This window comes from Carassius auratus, unplaced genomic scaffold (assembly GCF_003368295.1).
Source record: "Carassius auratus strain Wakin unplaced genomic scaffold, ASM336829v1 scaf_tig00214833, whole genome shotgun sequence".
Taxonomy (NCBI): domain Eukaryota; kingdom Metazoa; phylum Chordata; class Actinopteri; order Cypriniformes; family Cyprinidae; genus Carassius; species Carassius auratus.
Genome location: NW_020527822.1, coordinates 695926 through 720930, shown reverse-complemented (window position 1 = coordinate 720930; position 25005 = coordinate 695926). Strand labels below are relative to the sequence as shown.

The 25005-nt window shown below is 36.4% G+C and overlaps 1 protein-coding gene across 2 annotated transcripts in view; it reads left to right on the top strand.

The window, feature by feature from the left end:
• Positions 1–25005, top strand: part of LOC113093031 (NACHT, LRR and PYD domains-containing protein 12-like) — a 72647-nt gene that overhangs the window by 23207 nt on the left and 24435 nt on the right. Inside the window, exons 2-5 of one of the 2 annotated variants that reach the window (XM_026258855.1) lie at positions 5779–6060; positions 6215–6256; positions 7089–8895; positions 9072–9245. In XM_026258855.1, the coding sequence (XP_026114640.1) occupies positions 5799–6060; positions 6215–6256; positions 7089–8895; positions 9072–9245 (2285 nt within the window). In that variant the 5' untranslated portion in view covers positions 5779–5798. Of the gene's footprint in view, positions 1–5771; positions 6061–6214; positions 6257–7088; positions 8896–9071; positions 9246–25005 lie in introns of those variants that run through there. The other variant, XM_026258854.1, reaches the window with a different exon arrangement.

Genomic DNA, 25005 nt, shown 5'->3' with positions numbered 1-25005 from the left:
GGTCGGCAGTGTGCGCTCAGATTGTAAAACCACAGCATCACTAAATGCAGTGTTGGGTAGTCCTCTCCCTGCAATTCCTCAGATGTTTTCTTGAAAGGCTCCAAGAAATCTATCACGGTTGTGATTGTGTTTTTATAAATGCCTTCCATGTGGTCTGACTGTCCCCTGCGTTCGAGTAGCTCGTGAATTTCCCTGTATTGCTTGCGCACAGATTTGAGCATGTCAATTGTGTTATTCCGACAAGTCTCACACTCTAAGACTAAGCCATATGGGAGAGCTGTGCTTGCAATGGCTTTTTAAAGATATTTAACAATGCCCTTGTATGCGTCAATCATCTCCGTTACCTCCTCAATGTCAGATCCACTGAACGTATGTTTCAGAATTGTGTTCAAAACATGGGCTGCACATGGTATCCAGTGATAATTTTTTAGGGCAGCTTTAATGTTAGAGCCCTGGTCACTCACGAGCACCACTTGACAAATGAGATTCCGTTAGAAGACAGCTGCTCATTAAACTGTTCATGGATGTTGATTGCTGTTATGGGCAATGTGGAATCGAATTCCACTGTGCACATAAGACGGCTTGCCAGCTTCCAACCCTATGTGATATAATGGCACGTCAAGACAGTGTAGGACCTTCTGATAAAATCATCAGTCCACATAACAGTAGTTATTGCAACCCCTTCATTGGCATGCACCGCTGACTTCAGAACCTTGGATAAAGCTTCTTTCTCGACCATGGCGACCACAGACTGTTTGCCTATGAGGAAGCACTCCATTTGCGTCGACTGAGCCATAACGTGCACCAATGTTGATGAGACCCTGGACTACTTTGTAAAACCTTCCCCCAAAACAATATCAAAGGGGCGCAGGTCTGTGCAACAAAAGTCCACGCAATAATAAACAAATTTACTCTTCACTTGAAGAGGAATTTTCGTGTGGTCAGGGCGCATAAAGGCATCTATAGTTTGTGGCCTGGGTTGGCCTGACGCTGCTCTATTTGGCTGTGACGGCTTCCCGGGGCCGCACTTGTGACACGGCATGTAGGTCGTGCCAGTTTTTTTGGCTATCAAATGTGTAAATAGAATCGCAAGAAGTACACATGACAAATGGCAAAAGTCGAAAAGGTGGGGTATCACTTATTATATTATATTAAATTATTATATTTAACAATTATTATCAAACAATTATTTAAACTGCATTTATGTCAAACTGCATGTTTTCTGCCTAAAAATAAGGGTCATTTTTGGCTTTGGACTAAAACAAAAAGCAGAAGGGATTATAAAAAAAAATTAATTCTCTCTTCATGCTTTCGCTTTTCGCCAGGAACATAGCCATTTCCCCAGTAATTGCAGTAAACAAAGCAGCGCAGCGACTTGGTTTTGCAACTTGCAGAGCTCGTATTTAATCAATTAAACCATAGCCTTTTGAATTGTAAGCTATTTGAATGTGTATTTGTTTTTCTCAGTGAATCTTTTCACTTTCCATTTCTACCAGCGATCCTTTCCTTCCCCTCTATACTCATCACTGTTGTAGGAGGGGACAACAGTGGGTTGATATTTGTAGGTGTTGATTGTGTGAAAAGGATGTATTTCATACAAGATCTAGCAACAGGGCAACTCTGAAATTTGTTGACATGATTATTCATATAATGAGGTTTGGGCCATACAGATTATGGGAGTTTTACCAGAGGCGAATGTAGCACACATATAAAATACACCCAGTGGGTTTTTTTCATAGAAAGATTAAAAATATGGGAGAAACACAGGAAAATACTTAACCTATTAGCCTGCACCCCGATGCCCTTGTCCTGAAAACACCTAAACTCGCATGTGTCAGTGTTTATGAATAGATTAAATGAAACGGGACAAATTTAATCTTGACAAACTATGTAACATTATAAAGATCTAAGCCTCAAGCATCGACGACAGATTGCTGTTTTTCAATGGAAAACTTATGAAGACTGTATTTGCTACATTTGTGTAAGCAGTACACATACAAACATGAATGATGGAAACGCTGTACATACCAGATCTGTCGTAATAATGAGTCAGAAACACATCCACAGCTGTAAATCCCGGTTTAGTTAGAAAGGTAAGGGTCCACTGAACAACATCTCATGGAGCACGTTTGGTCCAATGAAGCAATAACGTTGTAATATGGATCATAATTCCTTTGTTTACATTTCAGTTCTTCAGCGACAGAACTGTTTGTGTCCATTACGGAATAACTCGCAGAACCTGATTTTACCAAGTGAGACATGTTCCTGGGACAACATCGTTGTTGACCCTGGAACAACATTGTGATTAACCAATCAGATTTGAAGAACCAGTTTTTAGATTTTGTGAAGATTACGCTTAAAATCAGTGTTTGGTGCTTGTACATCAGTGTCATTCATCTATCATTTCCTCTGATTTTAGGGATTACTCATGGTTAAGGTTAGGTTTAGGTGTAGGGATATGGTTAAGAATATATTTTTGGAGTAAAATGTTTTTCCAGGGTCAACAAAATATGTTGACCTAGGAACACATCGAACTTGGCAAAATCAGGACGTGCGAATAACTCATGGTCGGAAACTCCGTCTTGGTAGTAAAAACACGGCATAGTTTTGCAGCGTACAGTGTCACAAACAGAATGACACAATCCACCGGAAAAAAGAATGAACGAAAGATCCCTGCTGAGGGCTCGTAACGCGCTCTGACGCACCTGTCAGCTGATGGAGGCGGAACTTAGAGCGATCGCCTTTTTCTTTGTTTTATTTTTCAAAAGTTTTTATATATGTGAGAGTGTGTTTTATGTGAATGTATCTGCATGATTACTATCTGTTTGAGTGCAAATCAGCCCAGATCAGCTTGCTATTACTGTATGATCACTTTATGATCATACTTTTATAGCACATTTGTGTTATTACCATTTGTATGAGTGGGCATCAGCACATGAGCACTTATTTGCATCGTAATTGCTGCATTTCTAGCAATCTCAGGATTTTCTGTAATTGGCAAACAAAGTTAAATCTTTATGTCTAAGTTTCTGTCTACAGTAGTATTTTTTAATTGAAAAAACTATGCAGTGGTATGTTTACTGACTAAATAGTTTGTAGAAGCCTTCAATACTATTGGGGAATATATTTTCTTAAATTTGAGGGGTGGGGGGGTCTAGACATAGTCTCAGAAAAATATTTGAAGAGTCTAATTTTTTATGAGATCTTATCCAGATTGTAAATAGAAACTCATGAGACATGTGGCTTTCAATCCATTACTTTTCTAGATTTCTCCAGGACTCATTTAATGTATTTTTATATCAAATATAAAAATATTTAAGAGTGTTAAAAAAAATTTCAAGGCACTTCAGTGTCTTTTGATAACTTTTAATATTTTTGAGCATTATCAAATGTGGTTGATAAAAAGTAAAGCCCAACGTTTCTTCTTTCCAAAGACACCAAAATTATGTTTGTAACACACTGAAGCAGGAAACTGTTGCAATTATAAGTTTGGTAGAGCACTTTGAGCTGTCAGTCCCATAATGGGGGGGGGGGGGGGGTGCTGGCTAACAGGTTAAATGGGATGCTAGCAGGATAGAATGGTAAAATACAGGAAAATCCCGGGATAAACGGGAGGGTTGACAGGTATGACCTACTATTGACAGAAACACTGCAAATACATTGGATGAACCTATCAGGCTAGATGAAATAATTACCTGTATTAGCCTCATGCGGTGTAACAAGGCTCCAGGGCCTGATGGGTTCCCTTTAGACTTTTAATGGTTTTTAAGTATGTTACAATGTTATATTATAATTTTTATTGTTGTTTTACTTCGTTGTTTCATCTCTGTTTGCAAATCAAAATTGTACAATTACAGTCAGTTTGCAACCCGTGCCTGTGCGCCACCTGGCGGTAGTTTCGCAAATAACTTAAACACGCGAATGACTTGCAATTAACGCCACGGCCCTGCAGTGGCAGTACATGTGGCAGTATTACCCATTTAGGTTGTCCATCTACTGTAACAAAACTTAAAGCAATTATTGAAGATTTGCTTAACCTGTTAGCCAGCAGCCCCCGTTATGGGACTCACAGCTGAAAATGCTCTACCAAACTTATAATTGTAACAGTTTGTTGTAGCATGTTACAAATATAATTTTGATGTCTTTGGAAAGAAGACCCTTTGGGCTTTACTTTTTATCAACCAGATTTGATAATCCTCAAAAATATTAAAAGTTATAGACACTGAAGTGTCTACTGATTTGATATAAAAATACATTAAATGAGTCCTGGAGCAATCTAGAAAAAATAATGGGTTGAAAGCCACATTAATAGCGAGCTGATTTGGGCTGATTTGCACTCAAACAGAAGCCCCTTTCACACTGCACGTCGGACCCGCAATATTCCCGTAACATTGCCTGGTCGCCTTCTGTGTGAAAGCAACTACGTCCCGGAATTGATTACCGAATCGAACACGGGTCAGGGACATAGTAACATTGCGGTAATCGATCCGGAACGAGCGCTGTGTGAACAAAAGCCAGATCTAATTCGGTATCGAAGTGATGACGCGCGTCATCGCGCGACTCTTTTACCGGCTGTTTTGAAGGAAGATCAACATTCGCGACGAAAACATATGTGCAAACTGTAATGAAGCAGAGATCAGTTAGTTCCTCACTTTCCGCGCTGACGCAGAGATCGTTTGCTTGCTTCAGTTAAAGTATAACGTTCCAAGCGTTGTCGACTCGTACATTACACATCACGCGCTGATGTCACGTGTCGTTACGGGATCTTCAAGGATTGTGTGTGAAAGCACGCACATATACCGGGTCATCACTGGCAGTGTGAAAGTGCCAAATCTAGCGACCAGGGAACAATTACAGGAACACTTTACCCCTGTATTTGCCGGAATGGCAGTGTGAAAGGGGCTAGATGGTAATCATGCAGATACATTCACATTCAACATAAAACACACTCTCACAAATACAAAAACTGTTGAAAAATAAAACAAAGAAAAAGGCAATCGCTATAAGTTCCACCTCCATCAGCTGACAGGTGCGTCAGAGTGCGTCATGAGCCCTCTCAAGAGGGAGCACCAAAATTCAAATATACTATCTTTCGCCTATCTTTCATTCATTCTTTTTTCCGGTGGATCGCTTCATTTTGTTTGTGACACTGTACGCTACAAAACCATACCGTTTTTTTTACTACCAAGACGCAGTTTCTGACCGCAATTTATTCGATAAGGGACGGAAACAGTTCTGTCGCTGAAGAACTGAAACGTGAACAAAGGAATTACGATCCATATGACGTTATTGCTTGCGTTGGACTAAACGTGCTCCATGAGATGTCGTTCAGTGGACCCTTACCTTTCTTTACTAAACTGGGATTTACAGCCGTGGATGTATTTATGACTCGTTATTACGACAGATCTGGTATGTACAGCGTTTCCATTGTTTATGTTTTTATGTGTACTGCTTACACAAATGTAGCAAATACAGTCTTCATAAGTTTTCCATTGAAAAACAGTGATCTGTCGTCGATGCTTGAGGCTTAGATCTTTATAATGATACATAGTTTGTCAAGATTAAATTTGTCCCGTTTCATATAATCTATTCATAATCACTGACACGTGCGAGTTTAGGTGTTTTCAGGACGAGGGCATCGGGGTGCTGGCTAAGAGGTTAAACAACTTTCTGATGATTCATATCACAATCTCCATTCACAGCTTCATTATCCAAATAACATTTAATCACAATGTTAAGAGTGAAAGTAATTCAGATCTTTTTCTTCTTGTCCTGCAGCTGTAAGTCAGTGCAGGCCAATGACATCTGTTAAGGAGCTGCTCGTGGACTCACTGAAGGAGCTGGTAGAAGCTGAACTGAAGGAGTTTCATTGGCACTTAATGAATGCATATCATAAGTATATATCAAAGTATGAAATGGAAAAGGCAGATATATTCGACACAGTGGAAAAGTTGGTGGCATGTTTTGGACCTGAAGGAGCTGTGAAGATCATGGTGGACATCCTGAGAAAGATGAAGCAGAATGATCTGGCTGATCAGCTGAAAAATGAACACAAGCAAGGTAACATTTAATTCAACATGACTGTAATGTGAGTAAAGTACAAGTGTGATGGTTTGACTTAAACCTCTTTTCCTGTTTGCTTTGCTGATGTGATTAATGTGTGAAAAATATTTTCCAGTGAGTAATTCTCTCTTTCTCTCTCTCTCTCTCACAGCTCAGGCTGAAGGCAATATGAAGACATATGTCCCTGTTGGAGGTAATTCACAACATATCTGGAGTAAATATCAATCACTGTCTGTAAATAAAAACTAGAGAAAATATAACTGCAAGCATTACAGGGCCAGTCACACCAACGGCAGATCTTATAAAAATATGTATTGAATAGAATAGTGCATCCAGTGCAAAAGGGAACACATTCATTATTAGCTAAACATTTTCCCTGAACAAACTCCTAATTTGCTGCTCAATGATAGTTAGTAAGGTAGTTGTTAAGTTTATGTAAGGTGTAGGAATAATGGATCTAAAATATGGTCATGCAGAATAAGGTATTAACATTTGCTTTATGAGTACTAATAAACAGCCAATATGCTAGTAATATGCATGCAAATAAGCAACTAGTTAATAGTGAGAACTGGTCCTTAAAATAAAGTGTTACCACATGTCACCAGTGATACCCAGTTCACGAAGGTCTAAAAATTAATTAAACATGTTATATTGTGATACAATTGTTTATTAAAGTTAGTGGCACTGTCACCAAATTGATTCAATGTTATAAATCCATGATTACAATCACACATACAAAGGTTCATTTAAGCAGGTCAGAATATCCTGTTTGATGTGCTAGACTAAAATATGTCATTCATTTGTCAGCATGGCCTAAAGATGATCTCAATCAATATATCAAAAAACTTTCAGAAATTCCAAAATTGAAACCCAGTTGTTAGGATGGTCTGTGCTGTTTTTAGCAGTATGAATTTAATCTGTCTGCATCAATTAATAATAATAATAATGATCATGCTGATATGAAAAATATTTCTCCAATTTATTTAATGCTTTGGTCAATCTGATTGATTTGTTTTTCATTATAGAACTACAAAACTTCTTGAAAACTCACAAAAAAAACATGATAAAGAAAGCTAAATTTATTTTTGAGGGCAACAAAGAAAGTGACACAGATCTCAAGACTGTTTACACAGAACTGTTTATCACAGAGGGAGATATGAAAGATGTCAATCATGAACATGAAATTCTGAAGATTGATGATGCTTTCAGGAACAAAAAAACACATGTCAAACCAATCAAATGCAATGATATATTTATTGAACTGGGAAAAAACAACGAGGAGAAGATTGTGCTGACCAAGGGAGTCGCTGGCATCGGAAAAACTGTCTCTGTACATAAGTTCATCCTGGACTGGGCAGAAGGAAACACCAATCAGGATATAGAGTGTGTATTCCTGCTTCCATTCAGAGACATCAACATGATTAAAGATAAAGAGGTCAGTCTCCATGAGTTTCTGCTGAAATTTTATCCTGAACTGAAGGACCTGGAGAAATCAAAGTTATATAAGAAATGTAAACTAGCATTTATATTTGATGGACTTGATGAGAGTCACCTGCCATTGAACTTTAAAAGTGAAACACTAGACACTGTTGAGGAAAGAGCATCTGTAGATGTGCTGTTTACAAGTCTGGTAAAAGGTAAGCCACTTCAATCAGCTCTTGTGTGGGTGACATCACGACCAGCAGCAGCCAATCAGATCCCTCCTCGGTATGTGGGATTGTTCACAGAGGTGCGAGGATTCACTGATGATCAGAAGGAGGAGTACTTCAGAAAGAGAATCACAAACGAGACTCAAGCCTCCAGAATCATCTCACACATTAAGACGTCTCGTAGTCTCTACATCATGTGCCACATTCCTTTGTTCTGCTGGATCACAGCCACAGTACTTCAGGATATTCTCATCAAGAACAATACAGAGAACATAAGCACAACACTCACTGAAATATACATTCACTTCTTGCGGATACAGATGAACACAAAGAGCCAGAAGTATGATGAACAAGAAGAAAATGAATGTACAGAGAACTTAAAATTTAATAGAAAGATGATTTTGAAGTTAGCTAAGCTAGCATTTGAACAGCTGAAGAAGGAAAACATTGTGTTCTATGAGAAAGATCTGAAAGAATGTGGTATTGATGTGAGTAAAGATACTGAGTTCACAGGAATGATTGCTGAGATCTTTAAGAAGGAAGATGGACTTTATAAGACAACAATCTTCTGCTTTGTGCATCTGAGTGTTCAAGAGTTTCTCGCTGCAGTGCATATGTTCCTCTGTTACCTAAACAAGAACATGCGAGAGCTTTTGTTTTTCTTTGAAGATTCACAAACTACACTCAAACAAAAGTTTCAGTTCTTCTTTAGAAATCTCCAATTTCATGACTTAACAAAGAGGGTCACTGATAAAGCAATGCAGAGTAAGAGAGGACACCTGGACCTTTTCCTGCGGTTTCTGATGGGAATTTCACTGGAATCCAGTCAGAACCTGCTCAAAGGCCTGATCACACACACTAGAGACACCAGTGTGAGCATCAGACAAACAACTGAATACATTAAAGAATTACAGAAACATGACATCTCAGATGAAACTTCAGTCAATCTATTTTACTGCTTACTTGAGCTGAAAGATAATTCATTATATGATGAAATCCAGACATACCTCAGTTCAGATGCACATCCTGGAAGAGACCTCTCATCTTCAATGTGCACAGTGTTGACCTACATACTGCTGATGTCTGAGAAAGAGCTGGATGAGTTCAACCCAAAAAGGTTCACGTCAAAACAAGCAGACTACAAGAGACTCGTTCCAGCTGTAAGATGCTGCAGAAAAGCCCTGTGAGTAATTTCACTGACTGCCGTTTAATTAAATGTTTTGTTCTATATCACTAAACAAATAAATGTTAAAATATTATGTAAAATAGTTCCCTGTCCTGATTATTAAGGCCACAATAAGTTATTGCAGAATCACTGAACATCAGGAAATAATCTTGTTGAACATTCTGTTTTGGCAGTTTTGACAGCTGTCGTCTTGATGAAACATGCTGTGAAACTGTGTCTTCTGCTCTACAATCTTCAAACTCTCATCTGACAGAGCTAGACCTGAGTAACAATCACCTGCTGGATTCAGGAGTGAAGCTGCTCTCTGGTGGACTGAAGAGTTCACATTGTCAACTGGACATATTGAGGTTTGACATTCACATTTACAGACTCGCTATGTTCAAATATGTGGAAGAATAGGTGTTTCTTAACTATATCTAGCAGATATTTTTTCCTGTCTGTATTGTAGTACGATTGTGTCAGTGGCTTTTTCTCCAAGAACACAAGACAGGCAATGCCTTTTAAAAAAAAAAAAAAAACTGATGAGAAATCATTCAGGCTTCCCAACCATCCTGGAAAACCTGGGATTTTGTGAAGCTGTTTTCCAGGTATGAGAATGAAACGATCTCTACATTTTTTCATGACTTTGAACATTATGTTTCAGTGAACTTTAAAAAAAGTTTCCTTTTCCTTAAAAAAAATAATTACAATAGATTTTTTTCACTTCATCAGTAAAATCCTTTGCTTTTTGTGGTTATAGCTTTTAAGAGTATGATGATTTGTAACACACAATGAACATGTTGCATCCATTTGAGTTACAATGTATTATATTTCCCATAGATATATTGTATTAGAAGTCTCATACCTTGCCTTTAAGATATTTTTTTAAGATCTGCACAATAATTTAGTACATCTTATTACTGTTTTTACCTTAAAATGACAAATCATTAATTCATCCAAAAGACTTAATAATGTAGTCACAATATTTATAAGTGGTTTTTGTCTGCACAGATTGATCGTTTTGCATCTTTACACATCAGTGTATCGTGACAAGCCTCACAGTTTAATTTGGTTTTGTTTCTATGTTTTTAAGACTCTCAAAGTCGTGATACTAATATTTTTTTTCTCAAACAGTCAAAATCAGATATTAAATCAGTTAAATGTGTACTCATTGTTACAAATATAACCAAACCACAACAAAATAAGGGAGACACCATACACAACTGCAGCTTGACAATATTTGTTGAACTAAAACAACTAAAAAAGTGTGAAATGTGTCATCAGTATAAATGTACATCAGTATGTCAGCAAATGAAGGTAAGTTCAGCCAGTGACAATCCAAACAATGAAAAATACTGAAGATAGATGGTCAGGATGTGAAACCCATGGCCATTTTGATCCTCCTTCACCTCACATCCCAGCAGCTAATCAGAAGTCTCAAGAGGAACCAACACACAATAATGTGTGACATGTCTGTTTGGCTCAGGCCCTTATAAAGTGCCATAATCCAATTCAGGTACAAACCATGCCCATCAACAAATCACCTGCAACTCTGAAATCAACACACACAACTAGTCACAGAAATGTGACATTTTATTGTAATTTCAGTATGGTTATTTTGATGGTACCCTTTAGACAATTGTTGATAAGTAACATTGCATGTCATTGCAGTATAAGTAGTATATCTGCTAACACTTTATTCTAATAGTTCCCCAACAGACATTCAGCTGACTATAAGCAAATTTGCAAATACGTCAACATATTCTAACAACCCTAACCTTAACCTAAGTCTACTAATACTCTAAATGAGAGTTAGTTGGCATGTAGTTACAAGGGGGCAATCAAAATAAAATTTTATGTAATATATATATATATCATAATATTGCATTGTTTTCATTTAAAAGTATTACAATTGAGCTTAAACTAGCTCAAAGCAAAATTAGCATTAACCTCACAGGAGACACTCAGAAACACTGAACCACTCCTAACCTCTCACAAGATGTAGTAAGATACTGTGGAGAACTTAAATAAATAAAAAATGTCACTATATGAGATAATCCATTATAAATTAACTGGATTTAATTGTTTGATTCAGAGTCTACCTGAAATGATTCCAGCCTTGACTCGACTCAAGGAAAAGGACTCGAAATTTTAAAAGCTACATGTGTCATTTATCTTTAACCCTCTGAAGTCGGTTAAAGCATATACGCGTTATGAGTAATTTTCTCCTGATAACCCCGAAAATAACTTATCTATAAAGGGTCTACTTTTTGTATACAGACATAATAACAACAGAACTTTGTACACTTATAAAATAAAGATAACAAACAAGGTGTGCTGTCTGCAGCCTTTGGCTGCGCTGATCTTCATTTACAAACACGTCATTAAAATGAACAGTAACTCTGTGAATACTCAACGAAGAGACATGAGAGAGATATCTATAGAAAGCCTGACATGTCTACTACTGGACTAAACAAGTGCTGCTGAAAACAGATATTTTGTAATAAAGTAATCCATATGAAAGCAACGCGATGTCCGTTTTTCATGTCTCCCTTCATTATATCTAATGTGATCAGGCCCCCATGCTGAACGCTCTATTCAGATTCAAACAGTTTCAAACTGAAGCACGCGGCTTGAATATGCCCATACCACAGGACAACACAGCAAGACTGTTCTTCAAGTTCTTTTTATTTTACTGTTTGCTTTGCAATGAGAGGAATAAGACATAATTCACCCCGAAAAGATGTGATGTGGTTGAGGATTTGAGATTTCGATTTCCTCAGAAAAAAAGAATGAAGTACTTTATTCAGCAGAGATCATAAACATGAGTCTCTTTTTATTTATTTATATACTTGTACTAGTTTTCACATAACGTGTAAACATTTTACTAGTTAGACTTTTTCCAGACTATAATTCCTGACTAAATGTATAATCTAGCGAAATATTATGAAGTTTCAGTAACAGTATACAATACTATACAATTCAAAAGCTTGATGTAAATAATATAAATGTAACTGTAACAAATGTAACGAACAATGCTGTTCTTTCAATTTATCCCCCCTAAAAAACCTGAAAAAATATTCTCAGCTCTTTTCAACCTTAATAATAATGATAATAATAATATATATATATATATATATATTTTTTTTTAGAAAATAAATTTGTTAAAAGGATTTCTGAAGGATTGTGTGACTGGAGTAATGATGCAAAAAAATCAGTTTGAAAGTCAGCTTTGATTGTTCCTAATAAGCTGTTTAACTGCTCCCCCAACTGGATATTAAATTATGTTGTGGGATAATTAAACTACAAACATAAAATTAAATACATTTATTTTGTCCTCAAATTTTTTTTCTCAAAAACACAATCATGTACATACATACTGCTCACATATAATTATGACCCAGTTTGTGCTGATTACAGTGAGATTAGACTTTACCCATTTAGATGTGTATAAGAAACTGAAAAAAGCACAAATGTCGGCATGACAAAACTTATATTAGCCTCTAGTTTTTTAATCAAAAGCCGCTTTATTTGAAACCTTTCAGCTCCGTGCGGGTTCTCTCTCTCCGGATGCCAACGGCACACTTTAGAGCTGCGGATGACAGTTATTTTAAGAACATCAAAAACCACAAACAGCAGAAAAAACAATGTTACAAATTTTTCATACTATTTTTCATACTATCTAATTATCTATCTATAACCTATGACGCTGACTGTTCAATACAGACACGAAAAGATGTTTCTGATCTACATTTAGCATTATTAATCTGTAGTCTAAGAAGTTTTCAAAAGAATCATGTAATATAATTGGGAAAATTGTTGTTAGATGGTTTTTGTAGTGACATTTGTTTTCGCCAACCTAGGGAGGCAAAATAGTGTAGTGATGGGTACTCACATCACCAATGATGTTTGGATCCTGGGTTACTTAAGTTGTGGTAATTTGTACATTAATAAGAAAGATTGGTGGGATCTCTAACTTGTAGAAGCTCTTCTGTATCATCAACAAAAGGAAGACACAAGTGTAATAAAATAGATTTTATTTAAATAAGATAGAAAAGAGTAATCAACAACTACTAAATGAATACCATAAATGAAATGGGAATAAAGTGCATAAGATGCATAAAATGCAAGTGATTTTGTTGGGTAGGGGTGTGACGAGACACTTATCCCACGAGACGAGACAAGAGACTGCAAAAATGCAAAAAATGTAGATGCATTTTAAAATCAAATTGTACCTATGAAATTAAACATAATTTAATGAATTTTATGCAGGTAGAAACAACATGTAAACACTGCAAAAGGTTTTGCCACAAACTCAACCGATAGGCAAGTAATTGCACAAAATTATATAGTATACATAAAAATAAATAAGAAACAACACAAACAATATCCATTTAAAATAGCAGCCAGTCAAGTTTATTATTTAGTAAACTAATTTCCAAAAAGTTTTTTTCCATGTAAGTATTCTCAACTCCTTTTTAACAGTTCAATTCATTTCAATTGAAGTCTATTTGTATATCGCTATTTACAATACAAATCGTTTCAAAGCAACTTTACAGAAAATTATGTTTCTACAATATTTAGTAGTAGCTTATAAGTGGTGACTCTCAGTTAGTGCACGTATGACAGGATTTTTAGAAAAATTAATACAAGACATGGTCAGCCAGACGATGAACATTCTTAATATTATTACTAATGAATAATTATTATATGTAGTAGTCACACATGTAGCAATATTTGTTAGTTCTGTTTGTTGATTCTAGGTTAGCATCATCTGGGGTCCTCTGAGGGTCAGCATCATCTCTTCTCAGGTGTTCTGGATCAAGACTGGAGCTTTTGTAAATCCTAGAAAAAAATAAAAACAGATAGAGATATCATTAGCATAGCTGCTGATCCAACAAAGTAAAATTAATTAGTTTAACCCAAGCTAAAGAATAAGAATGATCATTTAGCAAATTTAGCATTTGATCAGATGCAACTACACTCACAATTTAAAAGATACATTATGCTTGATACAAATTTTTGGTTTTTAATCTAGATTTAAACAAAGAGAGTGTGTCTGAACCCTGAACATTATCAGGAAAACTATTCCACAGTTTGGGAGCCAAATGTGAAAAAGCTTTACCTCCTTTAGTTGACTTTGCTAACCTATGAACTACCAAAAGTCCAGCGTTTTGTGACCTTAGGGAGCGCGATGGATTGTAACATGGTAGAAGGCTATTTAGGTACACAGGAGCTAAACCATTTAGCGCCTCATACACTAAGTAGACATTCAAAAGGTCCTTTTTACTGCTGCACGTACGCTGCAGCCTTTGACCGCTGAGTGGCGCTTTAACCACAAGTTATCAAACAAGCGCATCAAAGCACATTTTCGCTAATAGACGTCAGTTTTGCTTCACTGACGTGTTAGATTTGATGGCTTCAGTCAGGGAAAATGAAAGAAAAACACTGTACGTAAAATATTTAATATATTTAATATCCACAGACGAAATTTTGGTACTTAGGAAGTTATGTGCATTTCTTAGAACGAATTCAAGCAGGATAAATGTCAAGCCTGTGCCTGAGTCTGTATTTATATTTTCTCTAATCTACATGGTATTAAACCATATTTTAGATTTGACACATTTAAAAGGTGTGCAGTATTTTTTATACTATATTAATCATACGTTATATTATTCAAAATAAATTTTGGTTAACTTTGCATCGGATCATTAAAAGTGGTATCCTATTTTAGGGGGGTTGGCTACATGGATTAATATGCAAAATGTAAATATTTTCATATATTATGCCTATATTTTAATTTATATTTTCAATATAAATATATTTTTTCCTTTATTAAAACAACATGCATTTTTGTTATTCGTTACCTGTCCTTTAACTTATTGGGGAAAGAACATTTGTCTGTAAACTAAATAAGAAATTGTTGCATGTTTAAACATGAAGCACTGTATAATTTCGATTCCCATTATTTATGCATTATTAGCCTAAAACAAGAAACGAATAAAATTAAACCTGCACGATTAAATCTTTGAAACTCTTCTACGTCCTCAAAATTAAACTCAAGTTCTCTTATTATAATCAACAAAATACACACGATGTAAAAAAAAATAGCTTCATTAACTGACAACATAAGTGATTTTAGAGGGAGCCTTCTTTACTTGCTTTTAGTACTGGGCGATAGCATATGGCCTAAAATAAAAAAAAAATCTGATTTATGATTTAAATCGATTTTAAAATCAATATTCAAATGACAAAGAAATTTTTCAAAACAAGTTTTAATATAGTTATAAACTTACAACTGAGACAAGATGATAAAAAAAACTGTGATGTTATTACCTTAATGCTGGAAAGACCTTTATTTTATTTTATTATTATTTTTTATTATATATTATTTTTTATTATTATTTATTTTTTGTTAATACTAGCCCATCAGCTGAGCAAATTTTGTTTTTGAGGAAAATAACAGTACATTTTTGTCAGTTATTTTATCTAAACAGATAGATTAATTTCTTCAAGATTTCAAAATCAAATAGCCTACTGATAATGTAGTAGCACTGCAAGATTACATTTTGGTTGAATGCATTATTGCTAAAGCGATTGCGTGTGAATGTGCTGTATCTGTTTAAATCATGGTTTAACCCAAAGATAATCAATAAAAGAAACAGACAAACATTTTTGTAACGTTCAAAAATAAATTAAGTTTGTGAGAGAAAAAAAATATACAAGTCATGTATATAAGTTGCATTTTAACAGATTAATCACCTATTTTTGTTTGCTGCATGTTTTTTTTTTAAACAAGACTACACCCTAAGTTGGCGTGAGTGTGCTGCTTATGTGTGTGTGTGTGTGTGTGTTTGTGTATTAGCTGCAGGTGTGTAATCAGATCTCAAAAGTGCATCGTCTTTCCAGTCAAATTCTAAAGGGAACACATCACTTTATTTGAAAATAAGTTAATTTTCCAACTCCTTAAGAGTTGAACATTTGAGTTTCACCATTTTCAAATCCATTCAGCCGATCTCCAGGGTCTGGCGGTTGCACTTTTAGCTTAGTTTAGCATAGATCATTGAATCGGATTAGACCATTACCATCTCGCTCATAAATGACCAAAGAGTTTTGATATTTTTCCAATTTAAAATTTGACGTACTGTCAAATGATTGTGTACTAAGATTGTGTACTAAGACCAATGGAAAATGAAAAGTTGTTATTTTCTGGGCCAGTATGACTAGGAACTATACTCTTATTCCAGCATTATAATCAAGGAGCTTTGCTGCGATACCATGGGTGCAAGAGGTGCAATGATATTACGCAGCTCCTGAAAATAAGACTTCCATCATCTGCTTGCACAGAGAGTGTGCCATGCAACCATGGAGACATTTGTGAGAGACGATTCAGAAGATGTTTACCTTGGTGCAGATCCTGAACTATCTATCTGAACCAGAATACATTGAAGATGAGCTTTTGGAATGTGAAAGACAAGAAAGTGTGTGGCTGAACAGACTGGGGCTGCATAATTTCATTGTGGCTATGCACACTATGGCAGCAAAGTTCCTTGATTATTATGCCTGGAACGAGAGTATTAATTCCTAGCCATATCAGCCTAGTGCATTGCACTGCTGTGCTGCACATACACGCAAAGGGGAGAAAGGCATCGTAACTCGGCAGAATTATTATTATTATATAGGTCGAGCTAAAGATTATCAGCCTTCTAGCTAGTTTAAAATGTTTTTTTTTTTTTACTTTTTACCAATTCACAATTCACATCTCAACAAATTAGAATATGATGACATGCCAATCAGCTAATCAACTCAAAACGCCTGCAAAGGTTTCCTAACCCTTCAAAATGGTCTTTGACAATCCTTGACACCCTTCACATGGAGTGTAAGTCACAAAAATCCATTGCCAATAAGCTGGCTGTTTACAGAGTGCTGTATTCAAGCATGTTAACAGAAGGTTGAGTGGAGTGAAAAAGTGTAGAAAAAAGATGCACAACCACCGAGAGAATCGCAACCCTATAAGGATTGTAAAGCAAATTGAATTAAAGAGTTTTAGAGAACTTCACAAGGAATGGAGTGAGGCTGGGGCCAAGGCATCAAGAGCCACCACACACAGAAGTGTCAAGGAATTTGGCTACAGTTGTTGTATTTCTCTTGTTAAGCCACTCCTGAACCAAAGACAAAATCAGAGGTGTCTTACCTGGGCTAAGGAGAAGAAGAAATGGACTTGTTATTGGGCCAAGATCCTTTGTCCAGATGATGGCAAGTTTTGTATTTCATTTGGAAAACAAGATCCTAGAGTCTGAGCTCATAGCCCAAGTCCTGTGTAATGATTTGGGGTGCAATGTCATCTGCTGGTGTTGGTCTACTGTGTTTTTTTTTTTAAAACCAAAGTCACTGCACCTCTCTACTCAGACATTTTGGAGCACTTCATGCTTCCTTCTGCTGACCAGCTTTTTGAAGATGCTGGTGTCATCCCACACTGCCAAAAGCAGCAAAAGCTGGTCAAATGACCATGGTGTAAATTACTGGCCAGCAAACTCACCAGACCTGAACCCCAGAGAGAATCTATGAGGTATTGTCAAGAGGAAGATGAGAAACAAGAGACCAAACAATGCAGATGAGCTGAAGGCCACTGTCAAAGAAACCTGGGCTTCCAGACCACCTCAGCAGTGCCACAAACTGATCACCTCCACGCCACGCCGAAGATCCTACCAAATATTGAGTACATGTACAGTAAATAAACATACTTTCCTGAAGGCCAACAATTCACTTAATGTTTTTTTAATTGGTTTTATGAAGTATTAAAAAAAATTGAGATCGTGAATTGATTTTTAATGTGAGCCAAAATCATCACAAAATAACCAAAGACTTAAACTACTTCAGTCTGTGTGCATTGTATTTATTTAATTCATGGATTTCACAATTTAAGTTGATTTACTGAAATAAATTAACTTTTCCACGACATTCTAATTTATTAAGAAGCACCTGTATAGTTAAGTAATATTCCATGACAAGTGACTCTTTTTCTCACAATGCAAAAAAACTACCAAAACATCTACAGTGTGTACATTATGTGAATTCTAGCATGCATGCACATTTAGAGTGTGCTCTTTCAGTGCATCATTCAGTCTATTAAAATACAGTTACCTCTTAAATGTCTAGGGGTTTAAAGGTAACGTAACATTATTGAGGGTTTAAGAAGAGCATTTGCCCGAGCCACTGCCACAACATAACAACAACTACCACAAGATCCCTTATAAAAGGTTTTATTAAGAGCTCTGAGAGCATACATAATTCTCAAATAAAAGAATTTAAAATTAAAAAACTTCAGGAGTGGGAACAATGGAAAACAACAAACAAAAGTATATCTGTTCTAGTGGATAGATTCTTTCTAAACCTATCAAACAAAAGAAAATCAACAACAAAATCATACACTCACTCCCGATCTAATCCTCAAACAAGGAGAAAAACATGTACAATACAAAGGAAAAGGCACCCTCCTCCCTACAGCAGCCATGTAACAATATAAAAACTTCATAATCACGGGAAGGAGGAGGCAGGAAATTTAAATCTACAGGATTCTGTGTAGTGTTTTTTTGGTCCAGTAATGAATATCTCCGTCTTATCTGAATTTAATTGGAGAAAATTAATGGTCTTCCAATCTTTGACATTTTTAACACACTCTGTTAGCTTAGATAATTGAGAAGTTTCATCTGGTCTCATTGAGATATATAGTTGAGTATCGTCAGCATAACAGTGGAAGCTAATCCCGTATTTTCTAATAATATTGCCAAGGGGTATATTGAAAATAGAAGGGGACCTAGGATGGATCATTGTGGCACTCCATATTTTACTGGTGATAACTGAGATGACACCCCATTTAAATAACAAAATGGTAGTGATGGGACAGGTAGGATCTAAACCATCTTAGAGCCTGCCCTTGGAATACATGTATAGTTTTGTAATCGATCTATGAACAGTATACATTTTCACATAAATTTATTAAAATTTTTATTGATTATTTGGGGGAAGTCGTGGCCTAATGGTTAGAGGGTTGGACTCCCAATCGAAGGGTTGTGAGTTCTAGTCTCGGGCCGGATGGAATTGTGGGTGGGGGGAGTGCATGAACAGCTCTCTCTCCACCTTCAATACCACGACTTAGGTGCCCTTGAGCAAGGCATCGAACCCCCAACTGCTCCCCGGGCGCCGCAGCATAAATGGCTGCCCACTGCTCCGGGTGTGTGCTCACAGTGTGAGTGTGTGTGTGCATTTCGGATGGGTTAAATGCAGAGCACAAATTCTGAGTATGGGTCACCATACTTGGCTGAATGTCACTTTCACTTAAAAGTTAAAAAAATATATATATGTTAAGGCCCCATCATATGTTTTTTTTTCCTTACCATATTATTCTTCAAATTCAGTGTTTTAGCATGTCTAACTATTTGAATGCATAACACAACTTAATTTATTAATTACATTTTTTCCTTATGATTTTTTTTTCTTTAGAAATTCTGTGTTGTGTATTTAAATTTTTCTGGTTATCAAATGACACCTACAGTGGTTTAATTATTACAGTGGTTTTAATAATTAAAAAGGCATAAAACATGAATTTCAAGTGAAAAAACGTCACTCTCAGAGCAGTTCTGGAGATGTTGTTCATCTGCTTACGTCCTCATTTAATTAGATGGCAGACATAGAAATTACCACAAGCGTCAGGCGCTTCAGTGTGTGTTTAAACCCGCATCTGCACCATCCATTGACAGAGACAGGCAGAACATACAGGATCCATATTTAAATAAACTTTTGCTGCTTTACACTTAAATTAAAACATGATATGAACTAGTATCTGTAAATATAATTACCTACTTTTGATTAATTCAAAATTTGAGAAATTCCGTGACATTCCGTGTTAAACTGTGAATTCCATTTTAATGACTGGCGAAAGTTTCTGAATCCCCTATTCTAAAATGAAATGAGTCCCTTATATGATATTTAAATTATAAATATTTTTATACAAATATATTTTAGTATTATATAAATATCTTTGAGCACTAACTCATTTCTTATAAACAACTTTTTAGCCACTTCACAAAAATAAAAAAAACAATATATACATATATTGACAGTGACTGTCATCTAAGTTAATATACTATTGTATAAAAAGGATAATTTTAAGCTCCCCACTCCTCCGTATAATCTTAAACATAACCATTTTGACAATATACAAAGTGTGACAGACAGATAAATGTACGTTAGTCACAATCATTTATTTAAAACATTACAAAAAGCAGTATACAGAACAGATAAAATGTTGTGTATGATACATTACCAGTGTTCTGTCAGAAAAACAATTTTGTGTGAGTTACAAAATTAAATTAAAGTGTTAAATTGCTGCAAACATTCTCCTGATCTGCAATTCCATCCTCCAAATCATCACGCTGCATCTCACTCAACACTACTCAACTCAAATTTGGCATGTCGCAAACAATTTATGGTGGTTGCAAATCACAAGTGACAGCCAATAAGGAGCGAGGTTTGATGTCACTGTCGCAAACCAGTGTCGTTGTGTTGAAGTGCCAATTTGGAAAATTTTAAGTTAACGGATGAGTCAGCAGCTATGTACTGTTATTAATGTATAATGATTATATTACAGCAAACAAATCTTTTTCTTACATGGTGCTATTCTCCCTTCTCTCTTGCTCTCAACGGAGGCGGTCGCATTTCTTTCCTCTCCCTCCCTGCCTTTCTTTGCTTCGCTTGTTTTTCTCTTGTCTTGTCTACTTGAGAGACTCTCTCTGCACTGCTCTCCTAAACTGGAATATGGATCTGATAAACTGGTCTCTCAACGCAATTGACACCATCTTCTTGACGAGAAGCCTGGGTTCGGGGGAACCTGACTGCCCTGCCGGAACGTTTGCAGCTGGCTACACGATGGACGCGTGGGCGAATTGGCGGGTCGTGTGTCTGGCGACTCTTTCCGTGGAGGACATTGAAGACATCTACCTATTCAGAACCATGATAACAGGTCTTCTGCTGATTGGATTAGGCTTTGCCCTGGGTTATCAGAAAATTAAGAAGACGGGAACAGCTGTCCAAAGCCTCACAAGCCTGTCCGTCATGATTGAAGCATTGGGCAGAGCGGTCAGCATTGAGACTGAGACTATTAACCGCAATATGGATAACATCATGAAGAAGCTCACGGATTTGGAAAAGAAATTGGAGAATTTGGAGACCAATGGACAAATTAAAAATCATAGTGACCGGGAAAAGAAATGTGGCTACTAGACCAAACAACTGGTATCTTATCTTCTTTTGGCTTTCTTTACCAGCCTTGGCTGGATGACAAAAATCTCCCAGGCGAGCAGGGCAGCTTGACTTCTCTTGCATTCCTCAGACACCTGCTGATTGTTGACTCTATCTAGGACCTGACCAAGGACGTCTCCATGGCAACTTGCTGTGACGCTGTAAAATCTGCGGACTGAGGCATCTAGAGAGAGTCTCAACTCTCCAGGCCTACAAATACACAAACTCTTACACATATACAGATATGCATTCACCCTCCCAACCCCCATTCCCCGCCTTCGCCGCTTTGTTCCTCCAGTCTGGCAGGCGGGTCTGTGACTAGCGCTTTCAAGCTGCTGGGACCGGATGGCTGTTTGCCTGCGCTGGATAACCTCAACCACCCCAAGTTCCGTACCCAGTTGCAAAGTCATGTGTCTATGGTGTATTGATTATGTGCTTTTTGTGCTGAGGTGTTTTTCCTGTTCTCATACTGTGCTACCATAAGGAGCATAGTCTGGGTGTTGGTTTTTTTCTCCTCACTTACCTAATGTTATGCTGTACTTATTTCTTCCTCAAATACCCTGTCTTCCTGTCCTGTCTACCCCACTGTCATATTGTATGTATGTATGTATGTATGGACAGGTTGATGGCTAATTTCGCTGGTACTTGTGACTAGTGACAATAAAGGGCTACTACTACAATATTGTATCGTACTACTTCCGAAGACTTGGAATAAAATGCACAAAATAATGGACTACGTAAGAAATAAGAAAAAAAAATTAAGTACTAATTAAATTGTGGCAGAGTGTTAATTTATTTATATATACAAAAAATTAAGTTCAAGCTTGGGTAAAGTGATATAATGAGATGAATCATGTAACAGGAAGATCTGCAAATGATATGTAACACATTTACAAGTAATGAGTAGTTTACAATTTAGATTAGAGGATGCAGAAAGCTTTGTAAATTATTTATTATGAACACTTTGTACTGCGTACTGCAGGGTAAGTGCTGACTGGTCAGGGTATAGACAGCTGTCTTCTCTGACACACATGGAGTTGAAGGTAACCCCGGTTGAGAGGTTTATTTTATCCCAAGATTCACCACACTACACAAAGAATAGAGAAAGGATTTAACACAACTCACTGGAATAACATGACTAAGGCATTTATAAATGTATATCTATTTTAGAACAAATAAATTACTCTTTTTAAAAATAGTGTTTTAGCATACCTGCATATTTGTGCTTTTGAACACAGACCAGTTTCCAACTTCTTCAATTAATCATATACCGATAATTTAGTAATGGTTTGTTCATCATTTGTTCATGATTAACAATTTTTTATTGAGATAATGATACAAAATATTTTGACATAAATACTTAATTGATTTATAATGGATAAATAATTTATAAACTAATAACTTATAAACTATCTACTAATGGTCTGTTTGATTTATTTCAAGATTTATTTTTTTAAGATAACTTACATGTATAAATTGTTAGCATACCCCTTGTTAATAATTTATGAATGTTAAGTTATGTTTTGTAAATGATTCATTCATCATTAACTAATAACTTATAAGTGACTTATAACTGAATTAAACATTACTAAAATGTTAACTTAACAATAGTTAATCATTTATGAATGTATATTTATGTTTTGTAAATGATTAGTCATCAATAATTAATAATGTATAATTTACTTATAACTGAATGTTATCATAAAGTGTTACCGATATAAAACTAGGCAGATAAAGGGGTATAAAAAACAATAGTTATAAATAATATATACAAATAACATTATTAATACTTATATTATTCATATAAAAATACTAATTTGCAAATTAATGAAAATAAACCATCATTAAAAAAATCTAATTTATAATACCATTAAGGTTCTATGTATAACTTTTCAAGTATGGTTCTTTGTGGAAGCCTATAAAAAGGATTCTATTTATCACCAAAAAGGGTTCTGCTATAGTTTCAAGCTGAAGATCCTTTTCTGGTACTGTTTAGAAACATTTTTGTTAAGACTGTAATGCATGAAATCAGAATGCCATAACAGTAAGATCCTGACATTTTGCAGGGGACAGACATATTGTAATGGTTCCACTTGAAAGTGTTGAAAGTGCTTTATAATGTATGTGGCACATAAATTCTGTACAAAAAGCAGTACTACTATTGGGTGATATCTATTAAAAACGAATTTAATGTTTTATTTAATAATGGCTATAAATTGTGGTAAAATGTTTAATCTGTACATATTATGGTGTTATCAAAGTTATTTTTACAGATATATTTACAGATACAAGAAGTATAAACACAAACCTAAACATAACCACTTAAAATATGAAATGACATAATGCTGACAAAATGCAATATACAAATACTCATTAGATCACATTGTTTAAATACACCAGTTATGATTAGAGGTAGAGTTAGGGTACAGAACATACAGTTTGTACAGTGGAACTCACTGTCCCCTGGGAGGACAGGATGGAGGAGGCTTTCTAAAGGAAGAAGGCCAAATATCTTGAGTTGGTTGAGGCATGCAGGCCCCGTCCACACGGAGAAGTAGCTTACCCCAATCCGATCTTTTTTTTCCTCGTCTCAAGAAATATCCGCATCCACACGAAACCGCATAATGATGTAGTATACATGCCAGACCAGTATGTGGCGCTGTAATTCTGACACAGAGATACACTAAAAACAGAGAAGACTTGGACTATGCTCATAAACCTTGCGCGTGGTACACAATCGAACATGGAATAATACATCGTTCAGTGTTTGTACATGTTTTTGTTGCCGTTACATGACGTAGAGGTGTCTGACTAGGGGGGAGACGTGGGCTGATGACGTCATCGTTTCTGAAAATATACGGATTAGCCGTCCAGACGAAAACGCAAAGAAGGCGTTTTCAAATTTATCCACTTTGGGACCCGGTTTAAAAAAAATGGCGGTTTCACCTTACGAAAACGCCGGATGCGTGTGGACGAAACGCCTATCCGCTAAAAAATTTGTGCGTATTCAAAGAAACGCGTCTCCGTGTGGACGGGGCCGCAGAGGGAGTGGAAGGAGGGCCCGCTGTGAGCCAATAGAAGTAGGCTGCAGCCAATAAAAACATCAGTGAGGCCACCAAAAAAGACTCAAGGTGCTTATGGATCAAAAGGGGAGAAGTATGGAGTAGCGCGCTGCTTGGACACAAACCGGGTCCTGATCAACACCGGTTGGGTCGCCCAGGTGAGGGTGTCTGAAGATCAAAGACCAGAAACACCCTATCACCCTGGGTCCTTCACTGTCCAAGCTGCAGCTTTAAGGTGTTTCAAAATCTTTCCGCTGAATAAAGTGCTTCATTCCTTTTTTTATGAGGAAATCCAAATCTCAAATCCTGAGGTCCAAATCACATCTTTTTGGGGTGAATTATGTCTTATTCCACTCATTACGAAGCAAACGGTAAAATAAAAATAACTTGAAGAACAGTCTCGATGCGTTGTCTTCTGTTGTGTGGGTGTATTTAAGACACGCACTTCAGTGAAACATTATAATTTGAATATGGTGTTCAGCGCGGGGCCCGGTCATATTAGAAGATAATGAAGGGAGATGTGCAAAACGGAAATTGCATTGTTTTCATATGGATTACTTTATCACAGAATATTTGTTTTTGGCAGGACTTATTTAGTTTAAAAGTAGACATGTCAAGCTTTCTATAGATATATGTCTCATGTCTCTTCATTGAGTATTCACTGAGTTACTGTGACGAGTGGGGTGGGGTCGAGAGTCATGGGAATGGTCTCGAGTCCCATGGAGGAGATCGGAAGGATACAAAAGAGGAGCGACGACAGTGAAGG